The sequence below is a fragment of the Balaenoptera musculus genome, chromosome 1 (genome assembly GCF_009873245.2).
Source record: "Balaenoptera musculus isolate JJ_BM4_2016_0621 chromosome 1, mBalMus1.pri.v3, whole genome shotgun sequence".
Classification (NCBI taxonomy): Eukaryota; Metazoa; Chordata; class Mammalia; order Artiodactyla; family Balaenopteridae; genus Balaenoptera; species Balaenoptera musculus.
Window position 1 is genome coordinate 183,536,986 of NC_045785.1, and position 19,774 is coordinate 183,556,759.

The 19,774-nt window shown below is 60.8% G+C and overlaps 1 protein-coding gene across 3 annotated transcripts; it reads right to left on the minus strand.

Annotated features, from left to right (window-relative positions):
• Window positions 1–1,816: 1,816 nt before the first annotated feature.
• Window positions 1,817–15,627, minus strand: TMEM9 (transmembrane protein 9). Of its 3 annotated transcripts, none has more exons than XM_036874558.1 (6): window positions 15,566–15,627; window positions 15,026–15,127; window positions 13,907–13,998; window positions 10,168–10,276; window positions 8,035–8,166; window positions 1,817–2,743 (listed from the first exon to the last, which is right to left on the minus strand). In XM_036874558.1, exons 2-6 carry the CDS (start codon window positions 15,089–15,091, stop codon window positions 2,597–2,599), a joined length of 546 nt encoding a protein of 181 aa, XP_036730453.1. In that variant the 5' UTR covers window positions 15,092–15,127; window positions 15,566–15,627; the 3' UTR covers window positions 1,817–2,596. The 3 variants fall into 3 exon arrangements, with proteins under 3 accessions (XP_036730453.1, XP_036730464.1, XP_036730442.1); XM_036874569.1 differs by lacking the exon at window positions 15,566–15,627 and adding an exon at window positions 15,454–15,501; XM_036874547.1 differs by lacking the exon at window positions 15,566–15,627 and having other exon boundaries at window positions 15,026–15,545.
• Between the last annotated feature and the right edge of the window lie 4,147 nt (window positions 15,628–19,774).

Sequence of the window (19,774 nt, forward strand, 5' to 3'; positions counted from 1 at the left end):
GGTGGGCCTGCAGGGGCCCTGCTCAGTCTTGCGAGCAGGCGCAGAACTGAGCTGCAGGGGCGGGGGCAGCGGGCGGGTGCTGGTAACGGGGCAGGCCGGGCTGGAGACCCGTGGTTGAGGATTCGCAGGGTTAAGAATGATGCAAGGAAGCCAGAGAATGAAGGAGCTGGAGCTGGTCCAGGTTAGGGGTGGAAGGGGGAGCCCAGGAGCGGGATGGCCCCTTGCTCCCCGTTCCCCGCACGTGTCGCTTGACCAATTCCAAGGCTCGGTCCCCAGGGCCAAACCCAACAAGTTCTTCCCAGGTGGGAACAAACCTTTGCAGAACAGTGTGGCTGGTGGCTTTGATTGGAGACAAACAGGACTTCTGAACACAACACTAGAACTTATTTCTCAGATGAGGCGGGGGAACAGTTCCTTCTGGCCTCTGCTGAGCTGGCTGCAGGGACCCTGCTCCAAGGTCACTCACAGAAAGGCGCCGAGGCACACCTGGGCGTAGTTGTCCGAAACCAGTGTGTGTGCGAAGTCAAAGCACATTGAGAGGCTTGGTTACCGGCTGAGTCCTTAAGACACTGAAGAATCATTCCTAACCTTTTACATTTATTTTCATATACTGGGCTTATTTATAGTTAACAACAGCTGCCTGCTACAGACCAAATCCTTAAGACTACCCTACAGGTCAGATCACCTGCAGGACTCAACCAAGACGCAGAGAAACAACAGCACTCGAGGTCTCCCCTGGGCAGTGTGGTTCAGAGGAGTATCTGGCAATGTGAGACACCAATTTCTGGATTGATGGTTCTTGATAAGCTGACACACCCGTCTACCCACTGTTGGAAAGCGTCCCCATCGTGGAAGAACTCGCGGCCCACCGAGGCCTCTGAAGCAGCGTGTGGCCTGGCCGGCACCAAGTGTACGCTGGGCGAACTAGGGTGGAGACGCAGCCAGCACTGGGTCCTCTGCACGGCCACCTGCAGCCCACGTACCTCCCGCTAACCCACCACAAGCCTCACGCTGGCCGGGCACGCTGGCCCAGGACCCGTCAACCCAGCCCCTCCACTGTGTCCCTCGCTCACTTCCAATGCCAACCCCAAGTCTCTGCTCCTCCGGAGCCCCGTCTACACATCACCCGGCCTGTGCCCCTCTGTACCTGCACATGGCTCTGAACTTGGGCACATCTTTGCAAACTGAAATGCCCACCCCACCAAGACCCTGGCTCAGGGCTCCACACGGAGGCTTCTCAACACTTTGACCTGGACAAACCCCGCGGGAAGACATTCAATCAGATCCAGCTGGGCCGCCGGGGCCTTGTTTCTGCCTGGGTCCCGGACGCACCCCCGCCACACTTCCGGGACGGATGGATGGATGTGACTCAGCCCCGGCGGCCCCTGGACGCTTCTCCTGGCAGCGCTCCTCCCCTGGCTGCCCCCATCCCTCTCTGAGTACCCGGTGGTTTTCATTTGGGGAAACGTACGGGCTTTTCAGTGAGCGCCACGTACTGTATCTGTAAGATACTGCCTCAGACACTGTTCAGAGTTTCAGGGGACTCTCCCACAAAGGTGAAACACAAATACACTCAGGACAGTTCCCAAGGGCCAGTTCACCCCCTGACCCCTGCAGGGAATGGAGCCTGAAAGGAGCAGCGACCCCGCCCAGGCCCCCCGTGGGCTCCGTCCGCCACAGCCACCTGGACTGTCCGCGCCCTGCCTCTCTGCCTGGACCCCTCAAGGACAATGCTCCTGTCCCCTCTCTGGGTCCACCTGTGAAACACTCTTAGTCCTTGAAGTCTCTTGAGATCCACAAAGTGAGACAAATAAGACAATTTCACGATGCTTCCTTGATGTACAAGTAACAGAAGGATGACATTCCTCTCCATGCACTGGTACAATGAATTCAGGGACAAGTGTCAATCTGAGGACAGGAGCCCAGGCGCTCAGAGCCACCGCTCAGCCTCGGGGTCCTGTGGTCCCACCAATGGCTCAGCAATTGCAGACCGGGGCGGGAGGGGGGGGCATTGCCTGGCTTCCTGAAGTGGGAGCGGGGGCCAGGAGGCAGAGTAAGCAGGGTCCTCGGCTCTGCCTGCACTGATGGGAGAAGAGGAAGGGGAAGGGAAGCTGGAACAGCGCCCAGGTGTGCCCTGAGGACAAGGGTCGGGCTGTGGCATCAGCCTTCCCAGCAGAGCCGTCCCGAGGGCTGGAGCGAGGCCATGCCAGGGCCGAGGAGGAGTCGGGCCGGGAGGAAGCCGGCCGTGCCCTCCTCTCCCACACTCAGTTCCTGATGACCGAGCTCCCAAGATCTGCAGCCGGGAGGGTGGTGAGGAGGGGGCCAGGTGACAGGGTCGCTCCAGTCCCGAGGCCCCCAGCCCTCCCCCACTGAAGACCGCCTGAGCAGGCCAACAGACCATGGACCCAGCGCTCTTCCTGGGTTATGCAGCTGAGCACATGTCAAAAGAGAGGGAGAAGGAACAACACCCCGGGCTTTAAAGGGGAGACCCGGAGGGTGGCACTGAGCGGGGAGAGCGGCCAGCTCCGTCCAGCCCTGGAGGCTGGCAGGCGCGGCCTCCGGCGCTGCCTTGACCGTGACCTGGCGGCACTGCTGCCTAGCTGAGCATCTTGTGCCGGTCGAAGACCGTCTTCCGCTGCTCCTGCACCTGCAGCTTCCACCGCTGCTGCGCTCCCTCCACGCGCTCCAGGACCGTGTTCGCCCGGGGCCCGGAGAAGGTGGCGGCCGCCACGGAGCGAGCGTCCTGTTGTGGGAAGAAGAAGAGGCTTGGCACCGAGAGCCGGGGGGGTCTCAAACGCCTGACATGGAAAACAATGCCAGGAGAGCGACCCCAAAGGCCTCCCCGAGGGCACACCCGGTACAGGGCGCCCGCGGCTGCGGGATGGGCGGGGGCCTGGGAAGTGGGGGCTCTGGTCAGGCCCGGCTGCACCCCAGACTCGCTCCTGACCCTCGAGAGGAGCGCGGAGGGTCAGCACAGAGGACGCAATGACGCTGTCGTTCGAGGAGAGGCACCATGTGCCCCCACGGCTGGTAGCGGGTTGCAGAACTCCTCGGCCCTGCCGGCCACGGCCAGGACAGCAGGGAGACCCCCAGGACCTGCTCTGCCAGGGGCTGGGACCCCAGCTCACTCCCCGAAGGACAGTGTCTGGCAGGATGGAGCTGGGAGCTGACCCTTCGTGCCCATTCCAGAGCCGCTCCGGCCGCCCTCCCCGCTCTGCCATCCCCTCCCCCCGCCCTCAGAACTGTCGCTGTTGTCAAAGGCAGCATCTTCCCCTAATTACCACTTCTCTGCCTCTGAAGCTCCAGAGCCCATGCATTTCCTGCAGGACCCGAACCTGATCTTTGGGGGGAACTGGAGCCGAGGGCCAGGCACACAGCCCGGGGGATTTCCTCCCCAGCTCTCCCTGCCTCTCATCTCCTGCCACACACCTCTTAAGGGATTAGCACACCTCTCTAAGCCCAGGGCCGCCCAGCAACTGCAACTCTGCTTCTAATGCCCCGACCTGGCACAGCTTCTGTCGCCATACAGCTGCCAGGCTGGGGAGGTAGGGGCAGGGGATGGGGGCGAGGGGAGGGGAGGCAGTGCGCCGGCGGCAGGTGGTGAGGCTGGCAGGTTGTCACTGCCGCCCGGAGCTCTGCCCAGGGTGAGTTAGAGTCGGACGCTGCCCCCCGGGAGCCCTCAGCCCGGGAGCCCACTGCCCGGGACCCCGAGGAAGCCTGCTCTGCCAGGCTGGATGAGGACCACGGCAGCACCTCAGGGGCAGGTGCCAGAGCATCAGAGTCGAAGCCAGGACCCTGGGTTCTACAGCTGGGCCCTGGGGGGCCACCTTCTCCCGGCCTCGGCCACTTAGCAGCTGTGTGTCCCTGACAAGCCACTTGATTTCCCCAAGCTTCAACTTAGTAAAGCCGGTCTTCTTAGGCTTCTCTGCCTATACCGTCAACAGGAATTACATTCACTTGATGACCCAGTGCGGAAACAACACACACACAGCTTCACACAACGCTCAGCATGACGCCCTCTGACGTCCTCTGCCCTGCTCCATCTCACTGTTTTCAGTGCTGGTCACGACTCAGGACCTCGTGGGTGACGCCCCACACCGACACACACGGTTTATGACCAGGAGCGGGGTACGGCAAGGTTACATACAGTAACACGTGTAAAGTCCTCAGCACACTGCTGTCAGAGTTGGAGCCCGCGGGGTGTTCAGTTTCCTTCCTCCCCAGCAGTTCACGGTGGGAAGACGACTGTGGAATCAAACCTGGCTTTGCACCTGGGCTCTGACCCTGGAGCACGACCCTGGGTGACACCGTCCTCTGAACCTGCTTCCCGCCCACGGATGGAGCCTGCAGGAGCGTCTTCGCAGGGACAGTGGGCGCACAGCGTTTAGCGGTGCCTGGCAGATCACAAGCGCTCAATTCACAGCAACTGTCAGTGTGAGACCCACTCCCGGAGCCCCAGGCAGGAGGGGGGACCTGCCCTTGAAAGTTCACCGGTGTCACTACTTTTCAGATCGTCCCTTCCCGGTTCAGGACCAGCCTCTGCGTGGCCGTCTAGGTGAAGGGGCACTGGAGACCCCCGTGGGAGGCTGTTGGCCCCCCAGGAACGAGCTACCCCGGCTCCGGGGCTACTGGGACTTCTCTCCCCGCCGGCCTGCCCACACTCTCGTCCTCCTGGGAGCCTGGGGGCAGGCCTGGCGGGGCGGAAAAGCGCCGCCTGCCCCCTCCTTGCACCCTTCCTGGCCCCGGCTGCTCTCCTGTCCCGTCGGGAGAGTGTCTGGAGGGAAAGCAGAGGGAGCCACAGCGCATTAAGGAACAGCTGAAATTCACCACAGGACCACAGGACCACTTGTTTTTCCTTCATGTAGTCTTGACAAACAGGTCCGAAGACAGGAAAGCTGCAGCTGAGAGGCTCTGCACTTCCACCGCTAATAGTCTGATTAATGGGTATTAGAGACGCCACGTCTGTCCTAGAAACGCTCAGAGCGGGGCCTGGTCCTCACCGGCTCTGCCATAGGAGAGATGCTACCACTTCCAACCCTCTTACCCCCCAAGCTGGGCCTCTGGGCAGTGAGGGCAGGAGGGGGAGCCCCGCCGACCAGGAGGAAGGCGCCGGCTGCCGACGGGGCTGGACGGGCCTGAGGGTGAACGTCCCTGGGTGCCGGGCGCTCTCTTGGCGCTGCGCCTGGATTATTCCCAGGCTCACGAGACTGGCTTATGGGCTGTGTGATTCTCATCTGCGGCTCTGCAGCCCAAGGTCACAAAGGACTTGGACCCGTGTCTCCCGAGCCCCACATTCAAGCCCTCTGGGCTGGCTGAACCGTGCGCGCCTGGCCTGGCCTCCCTGCCCCCGGCCTCTGGCCTTGCTCTGCCCCGTGACGGCCTGCAGCCAGGCCCTGCCCTGCCACCCCTCGGCCTCCCTGCCAGCTTCAGGTCAGGGCCCCAGTGAAAGGTCTTGCTCTCAAGGCTGCACAAACACTTGTAAAGCCGCACACTCGGCATCACAGCAACCACACTGAGACAGGAGCTCAGACTCGGAAAACTAACCAAAGGGTTACACACCAGGACAGCGAGTGCAGAGCTGGGACTCCAGCCCAGGATCACAATCCCAATGCCACGCTCCTAACGGCTGGGCCACGAGGTCCTGACGGCCGTTCTAGAGACGTCCGCCGGCCCTGCCCTTCCTCGTCCCCCTTCCTGCTCTGGGCTCAGGGGGACGAGGGCCCTGTCCCTCTTGGGCTCCTCGCCACCCTGGGAAGGGAGGGGCCGTGCAGCAGCCCGGGGTCCCCAGCTGCCATCACTCCTGCACACCCCTCTCTCCCCCCCACTCCCGCCCAGTGGGCTGTGGTCTCGGGGGACCCTGCAGAGCTGAGGCCCACGCAGCGAGGCCCAGAGATACCCACAGCCTCGCAGGAACCCTTCCTTCTCTCTCTTCAAAGGGGGCCAAACCTACACATCGAGCACAGCTCTGTTTGCCGTTTCTGCCCCAGCAAAAAGGCTGGCTTCCTCCTTTCAAAGGGCGTCTGAGCCGGGGGATTAGTCCTGATGCTGCTGGAATCAGGAAAGGCAGCGCCCCGCACCGGGGGGCCCACCGGGCCGGCCGGCACCTTCAGAGGGAGCGGGGCTTTCATCTCCTCAGCGCTGTGGGCCAGGCCCCTTTCCTCTCTGTCCTCGAGCCCCAGGGCAGGAGCTCCCGGCTACAGGAATGGGGGGACGAAGCCAAAGGGCCCCCATCCTGGGGTGCGATCGACCCCCCGACTCCTGCGGTGTGGAGGGGAGCCTTCTCAAGGTCACTGAGTTGCACAGGCCTAGAGCCTGACTTTCTTCCTCTTGGGGTGAAAGCTAAGTCCCCCGCCCCGGGGGTACCCCATCCTTCTTAAGCTCTTCAGAGCACTTCCAGAGATCCAGCTCACCCACGCAGGGCCTCCTCCCCTTGCCGGCCCCAGGCCCGGGCGCCACCGCGGTCTCCGCTCCACTCAGCTCCAGCAGCCCCAGCACTTAAGCAGCCCCTCCCCACCACGGAAGAGCCCCGCTGCCAGGAAGCCTTCCCACACTAACACCAAGGAAAAGTCAGCCCCCAGCCTCCCCCGCCCCTCTCCTGGCATCCTTCTATCCCGCACCCCTGGCTGGGGGCTCTGCCCCGGGCTCGGACCCTGAGGGTGGGCCCGAGGTCTGTGCGTCTGTCTGCACGGGGCACCTGCAGGACCTGAGTACAGCGGGAGCAAGAGACACAGGGACGGGATGAGCTGGGGGGCCAAGGATGGGGTCCATAAAGAACCGTGCGGCTTGCCCTCCCTTGGGGCTCCGCAGCCAGGTGGCACACATGCCGGGGAGGCCGCAGGGAGAGGCCGCGGAGCCGTGTAATCATGGCCCATCTCTCAGCTGCTCCCCAGCCAGGACTGCCATTACCGCACGCATCCCCTAATCCCGGGGTACTCACCCGCGCCGCTCTGCCCCCAGCAGAGCTGCTATTACCGCGCATTAATAACCAGGTAGGCACGCGAGATTTCCTCCTGGACAAAGACCACCCAACTGCCGGCCCCCCGCCTCCCAGCCCCAGCTCCACCGGCCGGGCGCATGTCAGCAGGAGGCTGGGGGCGCCCACCCCGGAGGGGCCGTGGGGTCCAGGGACGGGCCAGGCCCCGTCCCTCCCTGGCGTGTGCAGGCCTGCCCCGTGCGGCCGGGCAGCTTTGCGCTGAGGTCTGAGCCCCAGCCCCTCTTCTTGGTGGGACCCTGCCCTTCCCAGCTCCACCCGCCGCGTGCGATGCTCTCAAGGGCGACGGCCCGCCGGCGGCGCAGCCTAAGCCTGGTGCTCCGGCGACCACTCACCCCTTCACCCCGCTCACCTGTGTCTCTGCAGGAAGAGTCCCTCTTACACGTGTTAGCCTCCCGGCTGTGGTCCCTCCACCCCGGCTTTACGTAAACCAGGGTGAGGCCAAGCGCTCCGCACCTGTGTGCAGCTGGTCCCCAGGGAAGCAAGCGTCCTGAGCCCCACCTGCCTGCAGATGCCACCCTCTGGGGCACCCCTCCTCCCTCACTGCTGTCTCGGGCACACATGGCAGCTGTGCAGGCCCGAGGGGGCGAGCTCGAGGGGCACAGGCCGGGAGCCCCCGACACCGTCACAGCTCTGTGCGCGGCACACACCACCTCTCACTCCCACAGAGCTGTGTGCGCCTCCTGTGTCCCACCCTGGGCTCCCCTGACGCTCCGGGTACGCTCTCCAGGTCCACTGTCAGCCCGACAGCAAGGTCCGGGCACCCACACGTGGCTGCCTGGCGGGCTCACTGCCCCTCTGCCGGGAATGCGGTGGGACAAGGAGGCTCCCCGGCCCGTGCACTGACGCTGCCTGGTGCCACATCAGGGAAAGCTCGAGGCTGCCCCCGCTGAGGAAACACTGCAGTCCGGCTGACGCGCAGAACACCGAACGGGAGAAGAGGCGACCGGGGCACTGGGGGAGGGGAAGACAGCCGCCACCTAGGCCCCAGGGACGCTGCGTGCGGCGGAGGGACCGGCGGGGCCGCGCTCAGAGCCCGGTACCTCGTTCTCCTCCTCGTTGTGCAGCCGCTCGGTGTAGGCATCCGGCTTTCGGATCAGAGGGTCCACCAGCATCAGGAAGGCCATGTAGAGCAGGAGGGCGCCCACCACCGACAGGTAGATGACGATGATGACCTGCGAGCGGAAGAGAGCCAGCTCGCCCTGTGGACGGCCACCTGCCGCTCCTCTCCCTTGCAGTCTGTCTCCACCGGGCAGCGCGGCCTCAAGTGCTGCCTGCAGACGGGCCAGGAGACCGCGGGCGCGGAGAACGACCCACTCCACCTTTACTGACTGTGCCCTCCGTGGTCGGGACCCCACGAGAACCACCAGTTCTCTGGCAGCACAAAGATGACAGATGAGACGCCCCCAGGAGTGGAGAGCGGGGAGGGGAATCTGTCCGGCCAGACGGGGGCGGGGGGAGCGCCCGTCAGAGAGGGAAGAACCGAGCCCTGCTGAGGGCAGCACAGGGTGACGGGGTGGGAGCTTCAGTCCCAAGAGGGCGAGTCACCGTCAGGGGACAGAGGGGACAGGCAGGCGGCCACAGCCCCTCCCTGTCAGTCACAGCAGAAGGTGAGGCTGGGGCAGAAAGACAACTTCCAGAATCTCTTACATGCCTGGAGAGCCTCCCAAGCTGCAGTCATTTTTGTTTTACAGAAAAAAGAGTCAAGGAAGCTAATGAGATGTTTCCCAGTGTGGGTACTCCCGGCACCTTAGGCAGGACTCCCCAGGACACTGCCCTCCACAGTCAGTAACACACCGCAGCTACTGGGCCACAGTCCATCTCCAAATGTCCCCCAGGGGCTGACACTCACCTGATGCAGACCCCCAAGGCCACACCATCACCCTCAGTCCAAAGAATACTAAGGGGTGGATGTGCCTTGAACCCAGATTTGCTGACCACAACTCCTATGCCTTTTCTCTCCCTAACTGCCATGCGTCGCTGCTGACCCTAGCCAAGGCGTCTACGCTGTGACGGGAGCCGAGCTTGGTCCACAGCCAAGTCCAGCTGGACCACGCCCCTCCCTGACCAGGGCATCTTTAGACAGGGTAAAGGATCAGAACCCTTGCCTGTACCCCAGGAAGCGGGGGGCAGGACACGGCTGACTCTCTAACAGGCTGAAGCTGGAGGGGGGTCTCTCTGGTCTCTTAGCAAGGACTAGAGGGAAACTGGGCGATTAGGAAGTGTATCTGATGAGGTCCCCACGTCAGGAAGTCCCTTCCAATCTAAGGTCTTGGGGACCTGGTCCCCCAAGCGTGGGGCCAGGGGATAAGCTCAGAGGGGAAGGGGTGATGGTAGGGAGGGCGGACAGGCAACCGCTTCCACCTCAGAGGGGAGAGGATGAGCACCATGGGCCAGGCAGGGAGGACAGCGCGGAGGACCACCTCCCCTCCACAAGAGCCTCAAAAGGGAAGCCCGATGGCAGGCTTAGGGCTGCTGCCAAACTCCTGCGGGTTCTTTCCTGACGCTATTTCCAGACCCTTCACCAGACACGCAGAAATAAGCTTAAAAGCTGGACCAGGAGGGGCTTATGCTGGAAATCGGCAAGCATGGCCAGGCTCGCCCTGGTTGGGGTGTGGTGGTGCTGGGGGATCAAGCCTGCCTGGAGGGGACCAGGGACCAGGCCTCTCCATGTCCTCACTGTGTGTTGGTGGCCATTCCACCACCTGCCCTGAATTCACTGATGCCCACGAGAACGGGGTTCAGGGGACGCAAGGGGGGCGTCTGACGCCCATCCTGCCAGGCCCGCAGCTCTGGTGTCGCTCTGGAAGCTTAACCAGACTGGAGGCTCCGGAGGGCGGGCTACCTCCTTTCCAACATCCCTTACGGTGCCCGGGACACAGCGGGAGCCCCGAAAACGTCTACTGAACAAATGGAAAGCGAGAAGGTAGGGGAAGACGGGAAGCGTCGGGAAAGGGGTCTCCAGCCCCCCTCCCAGGTCCCCCCTGTGAGTGTGATGGCGTCAGAGGGGAGAGCGGCTCCAAGGGGGGATGGGAAGGGGGTCCCTGGGCTGTGACCCGGCCAGCCTGAGGCCAGCCCCCGAGCCCCGAGGAACGCTGCAGAAGGAAACAGGACGGAGGCGGAGGGCGGGGCGGGGCCGGGCAGGGGGCGAGGGGGCGGGGCGGGCCGCCGGGCACCTTGATGGTGGTGGTGCTCCGCTCCTCGTACTTGCACTCGCACAGCAGGCAGTAGGCCTCCACGTCGTGGCCGGGCACCGGCATGGGCTCCACCACGTGCAGGCAGTTGCTGCAACAGACAGAGGGCTGTGGGGGCAGCCGGGGGGCTCCCCAGGGAGGGGAGGGTCTCTGAAGGGTCAGGCCGGCGGGACCCCTTTCCCAACCCACAGCCTCACGAGGCCCTTGCCCTCCGCGCCTCACCAGGTGGGTGTCCCAGTGGCACAGGCTCCACCCCACCCCACCCCAGTCCCTCGGGTCCAGGGTCTGTCCCCGTGGCAGGCAGCGCCTCTGCCAGCCCTCCTCTGACCCACGAATCCACCACAAGCCAGTGACTCTGCCTTCTTCAACATCTCTGAACCCCACTTCCCTATCCCCTCCCACTGCTGTGTCTCAGCCGGGCCCTGCCCCCAGGAGCCTGGCGCCCTGGGCCTGAGCCTTCTCTGGGAGCTGCGCCTCTGGGAGCTGCAGGGGTGGCGCCAGATGACCCTCCAGGCCCTTCCAGCTCTGGCCCGGGCTGTCCCAGGGGCCCTCAGGCTCAGGCGGGGTTTCTGGCAGAGGCACCAACAGTGTGGGCTGGCATGTCCTCCACAAGCCTCTGTTCCCCCTAAAAGTCCGTATGTAGAGGGTGTTATTTCACCTGAACCTCTGATGACCCCACTTCCAGCGCTGGGCACGTGGCTCCCTGCTCTAACTCAGCCCCTGCCCGGGGAGGGGCCGCCGGACAGGGCCAGGTCCACACCCAGCACTGGGTCATCACTCCTGGGACCTCCCCTCTCCCGGGGCTTCTACCAGCCTCCGAGGCCCAGATTTCTCCCTGGGTCTGGAAGGTCACTCTGGTGCACCAGTGGGACGTGTGGGTTCCCCACAGGGATGTGTTCTCTCCCCAGAGAATCAGTGAAACCGTGACATGTCCCTTTTTGGGGATCAGTGATAGCGCCTTAGGGGAGAGGGTTACGGAAGGGCAAGCTGGTTTAAGCCTCTGCCGTCTACAGGTGACGTGTGTCACTTCTCTGGGCCTCGGTGTCCTCATGGACACAACAGAGGCTGAACCTGATCAGCGTCCTTCAAAATGTGCTCCCTGGGGCACGCCAGGACCCTCTGTGCCGGAGGGTGGGAGGGAGGGGCCGTGGACGCTCCGCTCAGCCGGGGCAGTCCTGACTTTGTTTTACACAACGTGCTTCCAAAACAGGTTTGTTTGAAGCCTGTATTTTTAGCAGTGTGAGAGACACTGCACTAGCCAGCTCTGGGACTGCCTCTACAGTGTACCCCTCGGGGGCTCCGCCGTCAGGGCGAAGGTGTCGGGGTTTCTGCCCCTCACAGGCACGAGGACCCCCAGCACGAGATGGCAGAGCGCCTGCCACACGGGAACGTGGCCTGTGCGGCTCAGACACCCTGGCTTCAGCCCCCTCAACCAGGGGAAGGCCCAGGTGTCCTCCTCGCAGTGGAGGGACCATGCGGAAGGGGCCGGAGGACACACCTCGTCTCCTCTGGCCCTGGCCTGAGGTCTAGGATCACAGCGTCAGGCCCCACCCCTCCCCTAAGGGGCTCCAGGCGGCCTGCGATGCCTCCCCTCCCTGACAGGCCAGGGTCGCTGGGTCCCAGAACCCCGGGGTCTTGTGTCCCAGCCTCAGGTTCCACCCACCAGCCTTGGTGGAACTGTTCCTCAGGCAGCCCCCTAATGCTGACTGCCCAGGGGAAGGAGATAAACCACAGCCTGAGAGGTCCAGGTAGGACTCCGTCCTCCGTGGCATCCACGCTTGGCTTGGGGCCTTACTGTGGCCCCAGCGCAGAGACAGGGCTGGTACAATGTGGTGGTGCCTGAGGGATGTAGCCTTATTGCCTAGTGTCGGGCTGAGACAGTCTAGCCGTTTATTCCTGACGCTATTTGAACTGTAACCACGAGATACAAAGAGGTCACAGGGGCTTCCCCAGGACTCCAGGTCCTGGGGCTGTGTAACTCCATCAGGACGGGCAAAGACAGAAGGAAACTTGGGCTTCCCTCTTGGGCTGTGGCGTAAGTCGGATGACGGTCACCTTCGTGGCCTCTAGGAAGGCATAACAATATACATTACTAATACTATCAGCCGACATTTATACGGCCTCACCACGTGCTGGGAATTGTTCTAAGTGCTATACTTACTTGTACATGCGTTGCACAAGTGTGCGCTTGCACACGTGCACGCACGCGCACACACACACACTCTTATTTAATACTCAAAATACTGCCACCGCTTTACAGATGAGGAAACTGAACACACTGGGGATTAAGCAACTTGCTTCACAATGAACAAGGAGCAAAGCTAGATTGGAAGGCAGGCAGGGTCGATCCAGAGTCTGCATCTAACCAGACTGGATCTCAGAAAATCACACACTCAGAGCTGCACAGGTTCAAAATCCCCAAATGCTGCTCTGGACCAACTGCATCACGATCACTTATTTAAGAAAAAGTTTCTGCCGTGCCCCACCCCCCATATTCACTGAATCAAAATCTTGGGGGTGGGGTGGTATCTAACGTACAGCGTGGTGACTATCATTAACAACACTGTATTATATACACTTGAAGTTGCTAAGAGAGTAGATCTTAAATGTTCCACCGCACCCACACCTGCACGGTTACCCTGTGAGGCGATGGAGGTGTTGTCTAACCTTGTTCCACAATAGATACATGTATCAAATCACGTAACCTTATACAACGTCACATGTCTGATTCATCTCAATAAAGCTGGGAAAAACAACAACAAAAAAAGAACCCAAAAATCATGGCGGACGGGGTGCTGGGACTCTGTATCTTCTCAAAGCCCACCTGGTGATCCTGATACCTGACCAAGTAGAGGCCACGCTGACCTGGGCTCCCCCGTGTGGCGTAACCGCTCCACGGGGACCTGATGCAGGCGTCACTGCACCTGCGCTCACGCCCCCCGGGACGAGGAGCCCCTGCTCCTGAAACGGCCTGCACGAGGGACGCCTCAACTCACACTTCAGTCTGGCTCCCTGGAGCTCTCCTCGCGGGCCCCAGCCCTACACCCAAGCCACACGGTGCGCCTCAGAGCACACCAGCCCCTCTCCTGCCCTCTCAGCTGCGCGTGCCCCCAAGTCCTCTCCTTCTCAGACTGTAATTCCTTAAACCGTTCTTTCCAGGAGAGCATGTTGAAACTTGCCTTCCACAAGCTGATGTCCTTTCTCTGAATGATTTTTTGATTATTTCTCTCTTTTTTGAAGTGAGGCATCCAGAAATGAATTCAAGACTCCAGGAGTATAATGTAAATTCTCTTTGGGCCTCAATCTCTGCAACTATAAAATGGGAACACAACCCATCCCACTGCCTTCCAAGGTGGTTAGACACTGGCATCAAATGACGCGTGTAACAGAGCTTCGCCAAGAGCACGCAAGTAGGCGAAAGATCCCACGGTATGTGGCCCTAATACTTATCTCTCCCAGCTTCTCTGTTACCATTTTGCAGGTATGAACAAACACCCAAATCAAAGCAAATCAAAATAACAAAATCCACTCCTCTGACCAGGAACCCCTCAGCTGGAATTAAAGACATGTGGACCCTATTTCTAATCGGTTGTGTGACCAGGGACAAAATATTCCTTTGTAAGGTTCTCCATAGAAATGGGAGAGCAAGTTTATCCTCCAGGGTTCCATGAACCCCAGTCAACACCCACAACCTCAAGGGCCAGCCTGGGCAATGCCTTACCAGTCCTTCTGTGACACATTCTGGTTGTAAATGTGTCCACTGATGTTTCTATATGGTGGACAGATGCATTTGCACCGGATATCTTCAGAACTCTGCAAGAGAAAGCACAAATCAGGTGGGCAGGGCCCCTGGGTTCAAGTTCTAGCAAGACTCTCAACTTTCAGTTCCCTGTTCCATAAGGTGACCATATGAATGCTCTTGACCTTCCCCCAGGCCCAAGTTCAGAAGGAACGACTTCTGCAGGAAGGATGCTACATCACAGGGTCCTCAAGAAACTGTCTGGGGGCGCGAATGATACCCACGGAAGGCCGCCCAGGGCTGCCACTCCCAGGTAAGGGGCTTGGAGGAGGGGCAAGCAAGGTGGCAGTCCTCTGCTCTGGGCCTCACACTTGTGTGTGTACCCGGGTCCAGCAGTCTTGGCGGCTGGCCTCTTCCCCCAACCCCACCTCCAACTTCCTAGGTTAGGATCAAGGAAGGAAAAGGCTGGGGTGAACCAAAAAAAGTGGACGTTTCCATGGAAACACTCAAGCAACCCCTCTGCAAGTTCTCCCTCCCTGGAATGGGTCAGAGACAACAACACAAAATTTTCATTCGAATTAGCATTCCTAGGAGGAAGTGGAAACAAACCCTGAGACTCAGTCTGGTTCAAAGCCTCAGTGATCTTCATAATCTCGAATTCCCAAACCCAGCTCCGGGCCATTACCCCTAAGGAATGGAAGTCACCTCGAGTCCCAGCTCGAGTCCCAGCTCGGGGGGTGGGTCCCCTCCACCCAGCAACCCGCATCTGTGCAGACTTCACACTCCTCACATTACGCCCACTCCTTAGGCTACTGGAAGCTCCGACTAGGGCAGAAGGCACCCAGGAGCAAAGGAAGAAGGTACTGAGAACTTAAGACAACTTCCCCAAACACAGAACCCTGACTGGAATTCCACCTCCGGCGTGCCAGATCCAGACGCGTGCCCCGCAGACCCCCCCTCTCCTGGAGGCCTGCAGCCTAGGGCCGAGAGAACAGGTCCCGGCACGACGGCCCGAAGGGGAGTGAGGGGCCGGGCTGGAGCAGTAGCCCCCCCCCCGGGATGCCGGGGCGCAGGCAGGGTGGTCGTGCACGGGAGCTGCACCTTGTTGGCTTGGGCTGGGGGCACCAGCAGACTTCCGACCACGGCCACCAAACACAGGAGCTTCATGCTTCTCAGACTTTCGGGGCCGGCAAGACCGCCCACCTGGAAGAGAAATACTGAGGCGGAGAAGGGGCGGGCGGCCACGCAGCACCCTCGGCCCCGGAGCGAACCGCCCTGCTCGGGCACGGGAAGTGGGTGGGAGCTGGGCCCGGGGTTCTGGGCCTTCCAAGCCTGGTCCGCGAAGGCGCTTCCCTCTCCCCCAGGCCTCGACTTCCACAGCCAAACTGGCGCGCCGGGCCGCGGGGCCTGCTGGGCGGGGCCACGGGCCTCGGGTCCGCCGGACAAGGCCGGCCAGCGACCCCCATCTCGCGTTCCTCCGCCCTCCCTCATCACCGCCCGCAGCTCCTCCCGCTCGGGCCGAGAAGAACTTGGGCAGCGGAGTCTGGGAGCCCCAACCCCACGGCCGCCGCGGAACCCGGACCCCAGGGCCCTCGCGACCCCCGCGACCCCCGCACCCTCGCCCAACGCACGTCTGCTAACCTGCGAACCCCGCCTCGGCAACAAGGGACGCGGCCGGCCCCGCCCCTCCAGCTTCTATTGGCTGCGGGGGATGTCGCCGAGGCAACAACGCCCGCCTCCGCCTGGGCGCCGGGGCTCCGCGCAAGGGAGAGGGAGACATTTCTCAACCCGACCAAACAGGAAAAGGGAGCGTCTGCAAGCGAACGAGAAGCTGGGAAGGTGTGGCCTCCTTGCAGCCGCAGAATTCCACCTCCGAGCTCGCTCCTCCCTGTGGTCAAAACCCAGGGTTTCGGAGGGGGCCTAAGCTGTTCAGTCTTGCCGTTTTATAGAGAAAGCACTTGATAAACAATAAGCTAGTAACAACAATAACGATAAAAGCAGATTCAAGGGCTCTGTCCTCATCCACAATTTGGAGATGTTATCTGAGTCGCATCTTTGCCGCAGAGGGCGGCCCCACCTCTCCTCCCCCTCCCCGCCAGGAGGAGGAACCCTGGCGGCGAGGCGCGGGCTGGGCCCCTGAAGGGTGCGCCCCGCAGCTCCCAGCCTGGTCCCCTGGTGCTGGTTCTGGACCCGGCAGATGGGGGCAGGATGTGCGGGGGGCGGGGGAGGTCCGGGCCGCTGAGGGGCAGGGGTGAACTCGGTCCCGCTGCAAAGAGAAGAGAGAGGAGTCGTCCGAGTCTAGGGCACCGACCCTGGTGAAGACACCTGGGCTTTGGTCCCGCTCTGCCACTAAGCAGTGGTGTTACCTGGAAGACACCTCCCCTCTCCCGCCTCTGCTTCCTTGTCTGAAATGAGTTGGTTGTATGCAAAGACCCTTTCAGTTGTTATTTTGGGATTCCGGGGGTGGGGGGGGGCTTGATGTGGTCCGCATTGGGGGCCGGCCTGAAGCCCGCCCCCCCATGCAGGTACTGTGGATTGTGGTGGGCACTTCCTGTGGGCATCGCTGGGTTTGTGTTGGTCCCTCCTACTGATATGTGTCCCTCCCTGTATCCCCTCCACCTGCAGAGTCCCTGTTTGCTGAATTGGGTAGGTTTAAAATCCGCCAGCCAGAGGACCGGCAGGAGGCACCACAGTGGCACACAGAGCTCGTGGGCTTTGGCCCTAGGCCAACCAGGGCACCAATCCTGGTTCCTCTCGTACTAGTTGTGAGGATTGGGGTGGTTGGCTTATCCTTTAGAGAGCCTCGGTTTCCACATCCATAAAATGGGGATAATATGACCTACTTTCAGGATATAACGAGTCTATATGTGCAAAGCACCTGGAACAGTGGGGGCTCTGTCAATGGAGACCGTAGCTCATTCTGGAGGTCAGAGTGGCTGCTTTGGGGAGCAGGCTGGGACAGAGAGAGGATGCCTGTCACGTGGGGGCAGAAGGGACAGTTCAGGCACTGGAAAAACACCCTCCCTCCCCCCCATACACCTCCTATGTGGCGGTGGAGACCTTCTTGGGGACAAAAGCAGAGGGCCGAGTCTCGGTCACCTCCAGCGCATGGTCCTCTGACACCCGACACTAAAGGTACCCAGTGCTGGTCTCACCATCTTCACCACAAAATGGAAGCGAGGCCTCCCAGCTTCCTCTGTGCACCAGCATCCTGCACTTCTCAGGAATGCAAGGATGTGTGTATCAAATGATCTCTGACTCTGTTCTCTCCTGTCTGCACCTCGAGTCTATGCCAGCGACCCTAAGGGACAGCCATCATTGCCCCGCTGGCATACTGCACTCTGTCCTCCTGCTTCCATCCTGTCTTCCATCCAATCCTGTTTTCAGCACCTCGCTCACTGCTCTGTAATCCCTGCGAGCACCCTATCGCATCAACTCGAGACCCCTCCACCTGGTGTCCGAGCCCTGGCCCTCCCATCTCAGCTCTGGTTACCCCCCGCCAGCTGTCTCCCACATTTGGCTTTGCTCATACCAGCCCTCTTGGCAGGATGACATCACCCCCTCAGCCTGCATCTCTTTCAGACCTCTGCCCCAAGCGCCTCTCTTCCAGAAACTTTTCCCAGGTAGCCCTACCTGACCCAGTGCGCCTCGTTCCCGCACGTCCACCGTGGGCCCTGCGTTTAAGAGCCAGGCCATTGAGAGGAGCCTGAACCTCTTTATTCAATCCAATTCCACAAGCGTGTGCCGAATACTGTCCAGATGCCATGGGTTTATTATTGTTATTTTAAAACAAGTAAATGAATGTGAAATTTCTGTTTAAATTTTAATGCTGTAAATATCGATAGACATGACGACATAAACAAAGCTCTTTGGGGGTCCTCAATAATTTTTAAGAGTGTAAAGGGGTTGTGGAAATGGGGAAAACACTCTTGTTTCTCTTACTGTACTCAGAAGTGTGCAGCAACACTTCTGACACCAGACGTGAGGGTTTCCACAAACCAAGCAATTCTTCGGTGCCCGCTGTGGCTGACACTTACTGCAATTAGCACAGACTCATGGGTTCAGGACTCATTCCCATAAGGCTGACCCCTCTCCCCCCACTTCAGGTCCAGTGACAAGTCCTGCTTGTCACCTGTGCTTCTGACTGATGGGTGTAGATCAGGGTCCCTGCGCCCTGTCCTTGGGCTCAGTGATTTCCTAGTATTGCTCACAGAGCTCAGGGAACTCCTTTCCTTACTAAGTCCCCTTTTAACTCTGAGAGCCTGTGAGTCTGACTGTGTGATCTTGGACTTCTTGGAACCTCAGCTCTGCGTCTATAAAACTGAGGTTGGATTAAGGATTCTTCAACACCAGACAAATTCACTGAGCTGCTTCCCAAGGGAACCCAGATGACGAGTGACACGTGTCCCCAGTCACTGGCTGTGACTCGGGCAGTCAGGGTGTTTGGTTGTAAGCAACAGAAACCGATTGCTAACCAAAGGGAAAAGGGGGTTTGTTGGAAAGAAGTGGGAAACCCATATAACCTCAGAAATGGCTGAAAGGCAAGGTGTGGAGAGGACAAAAGCTACAGCACCCCTGTGGCACGCCACAGGGGTAAACCGGCAGCAGACGGGTTTCCCCTCATCCTTGGACCACAACTCAGTACTCAAAGTCCAGGGAGGGACTCAGTCCCCTGGACTAGCCAGGTCTCACATCTGCCCCTTGACAAGAAAGGTCAGCCCAAGGTCAGCCCCCAGACTGAAATCGGAGGCCTTTACCAGGGAAGGGACAGTCAAGGGTCCCCCACGTATACCTCCCTCTTCTCTCCCGCTCAGGGTAGCACCTCAGAGCTCAAGGGAGTGAGTATGTGATACATTTCATCAGGAATAATCTTCCTTCTGTTCTAGCTTATCTTTAGAAGTGAAAAATGCATCCATCTGGACGCTTGAGTTTTCACCGACGGCACATGTGATGTGTCCTCACTGTGCGGGGGGAGGGGGGCTGGGGGTTGCCAGGGAGCTGGGAACACGACTCCCCCAGGAGACAGATGCGCTGGTGGACTTGCCATCCACAGCGGGTGTCGGGTGCCCGCTGAGTGTCCAGGGCTGTGATCGACACCAAGACTATTTAAGCCGGTGCAAAAATGGAAAGGTCACCTATTTGCCCCTTGTAGATGCAAAGGGCAAGTGCAGCGTGTGGGGCTGAGTGGGGTGGGCTGGCCCAGGAGGACGCCCGTCTGGCCTGGACCCCTGCGGCCTCAGCGTGGCCCCCGCCCTACCCATGGGCCCCTCACACCCTGACTGTCCAATCCCCGTCCCCCACCAGTGAGGCTCCGCCCACGACTGGACAGCTGGGGTCCTCTGGGGAGGTGGCGCCCCCAGAATAAGGACAGTTCTGTCCTGGGCCAGCAGCTGTCACCTGAGAAAGACTGAGATTCCCCACCCGGCAACAGCAAAGAGGCTTGTTGTGCCCAGACAGGCGCAGCTGGGATTCCCTGCGGTGGTAATTAACCCGGGGAAAAATGTGACAAATCCCCGGGCCTGCGCTGCAGTGGCCTCTCATCCCTAGGCCTTCCCGACAGGGCCCCAGCCTGGGTCTGGCAGGCTGGGGGAGAAAGCTGCGGGGCGGGAGTCTCCTCCTTCTCCTGGAGCCATGGGGGAGCTTGCATGGTCCCGTGGGCATCCTGGGCTCCAGCCCTGGGCCCCTGCCCATCCAGAGGGCGACTGGAAGCAGATACTCGGGTTGCAAAGCGAGCCAGGCACAGTGGGGGGCGCTGGCCGTGGGCTCTGGCGCCGCCTGATTTACTGAGCCTGGAGGTCACGGCTCCTGCAGGTCCCGCTGATCCCAAGGGACACGGCAGCACGGAGACAC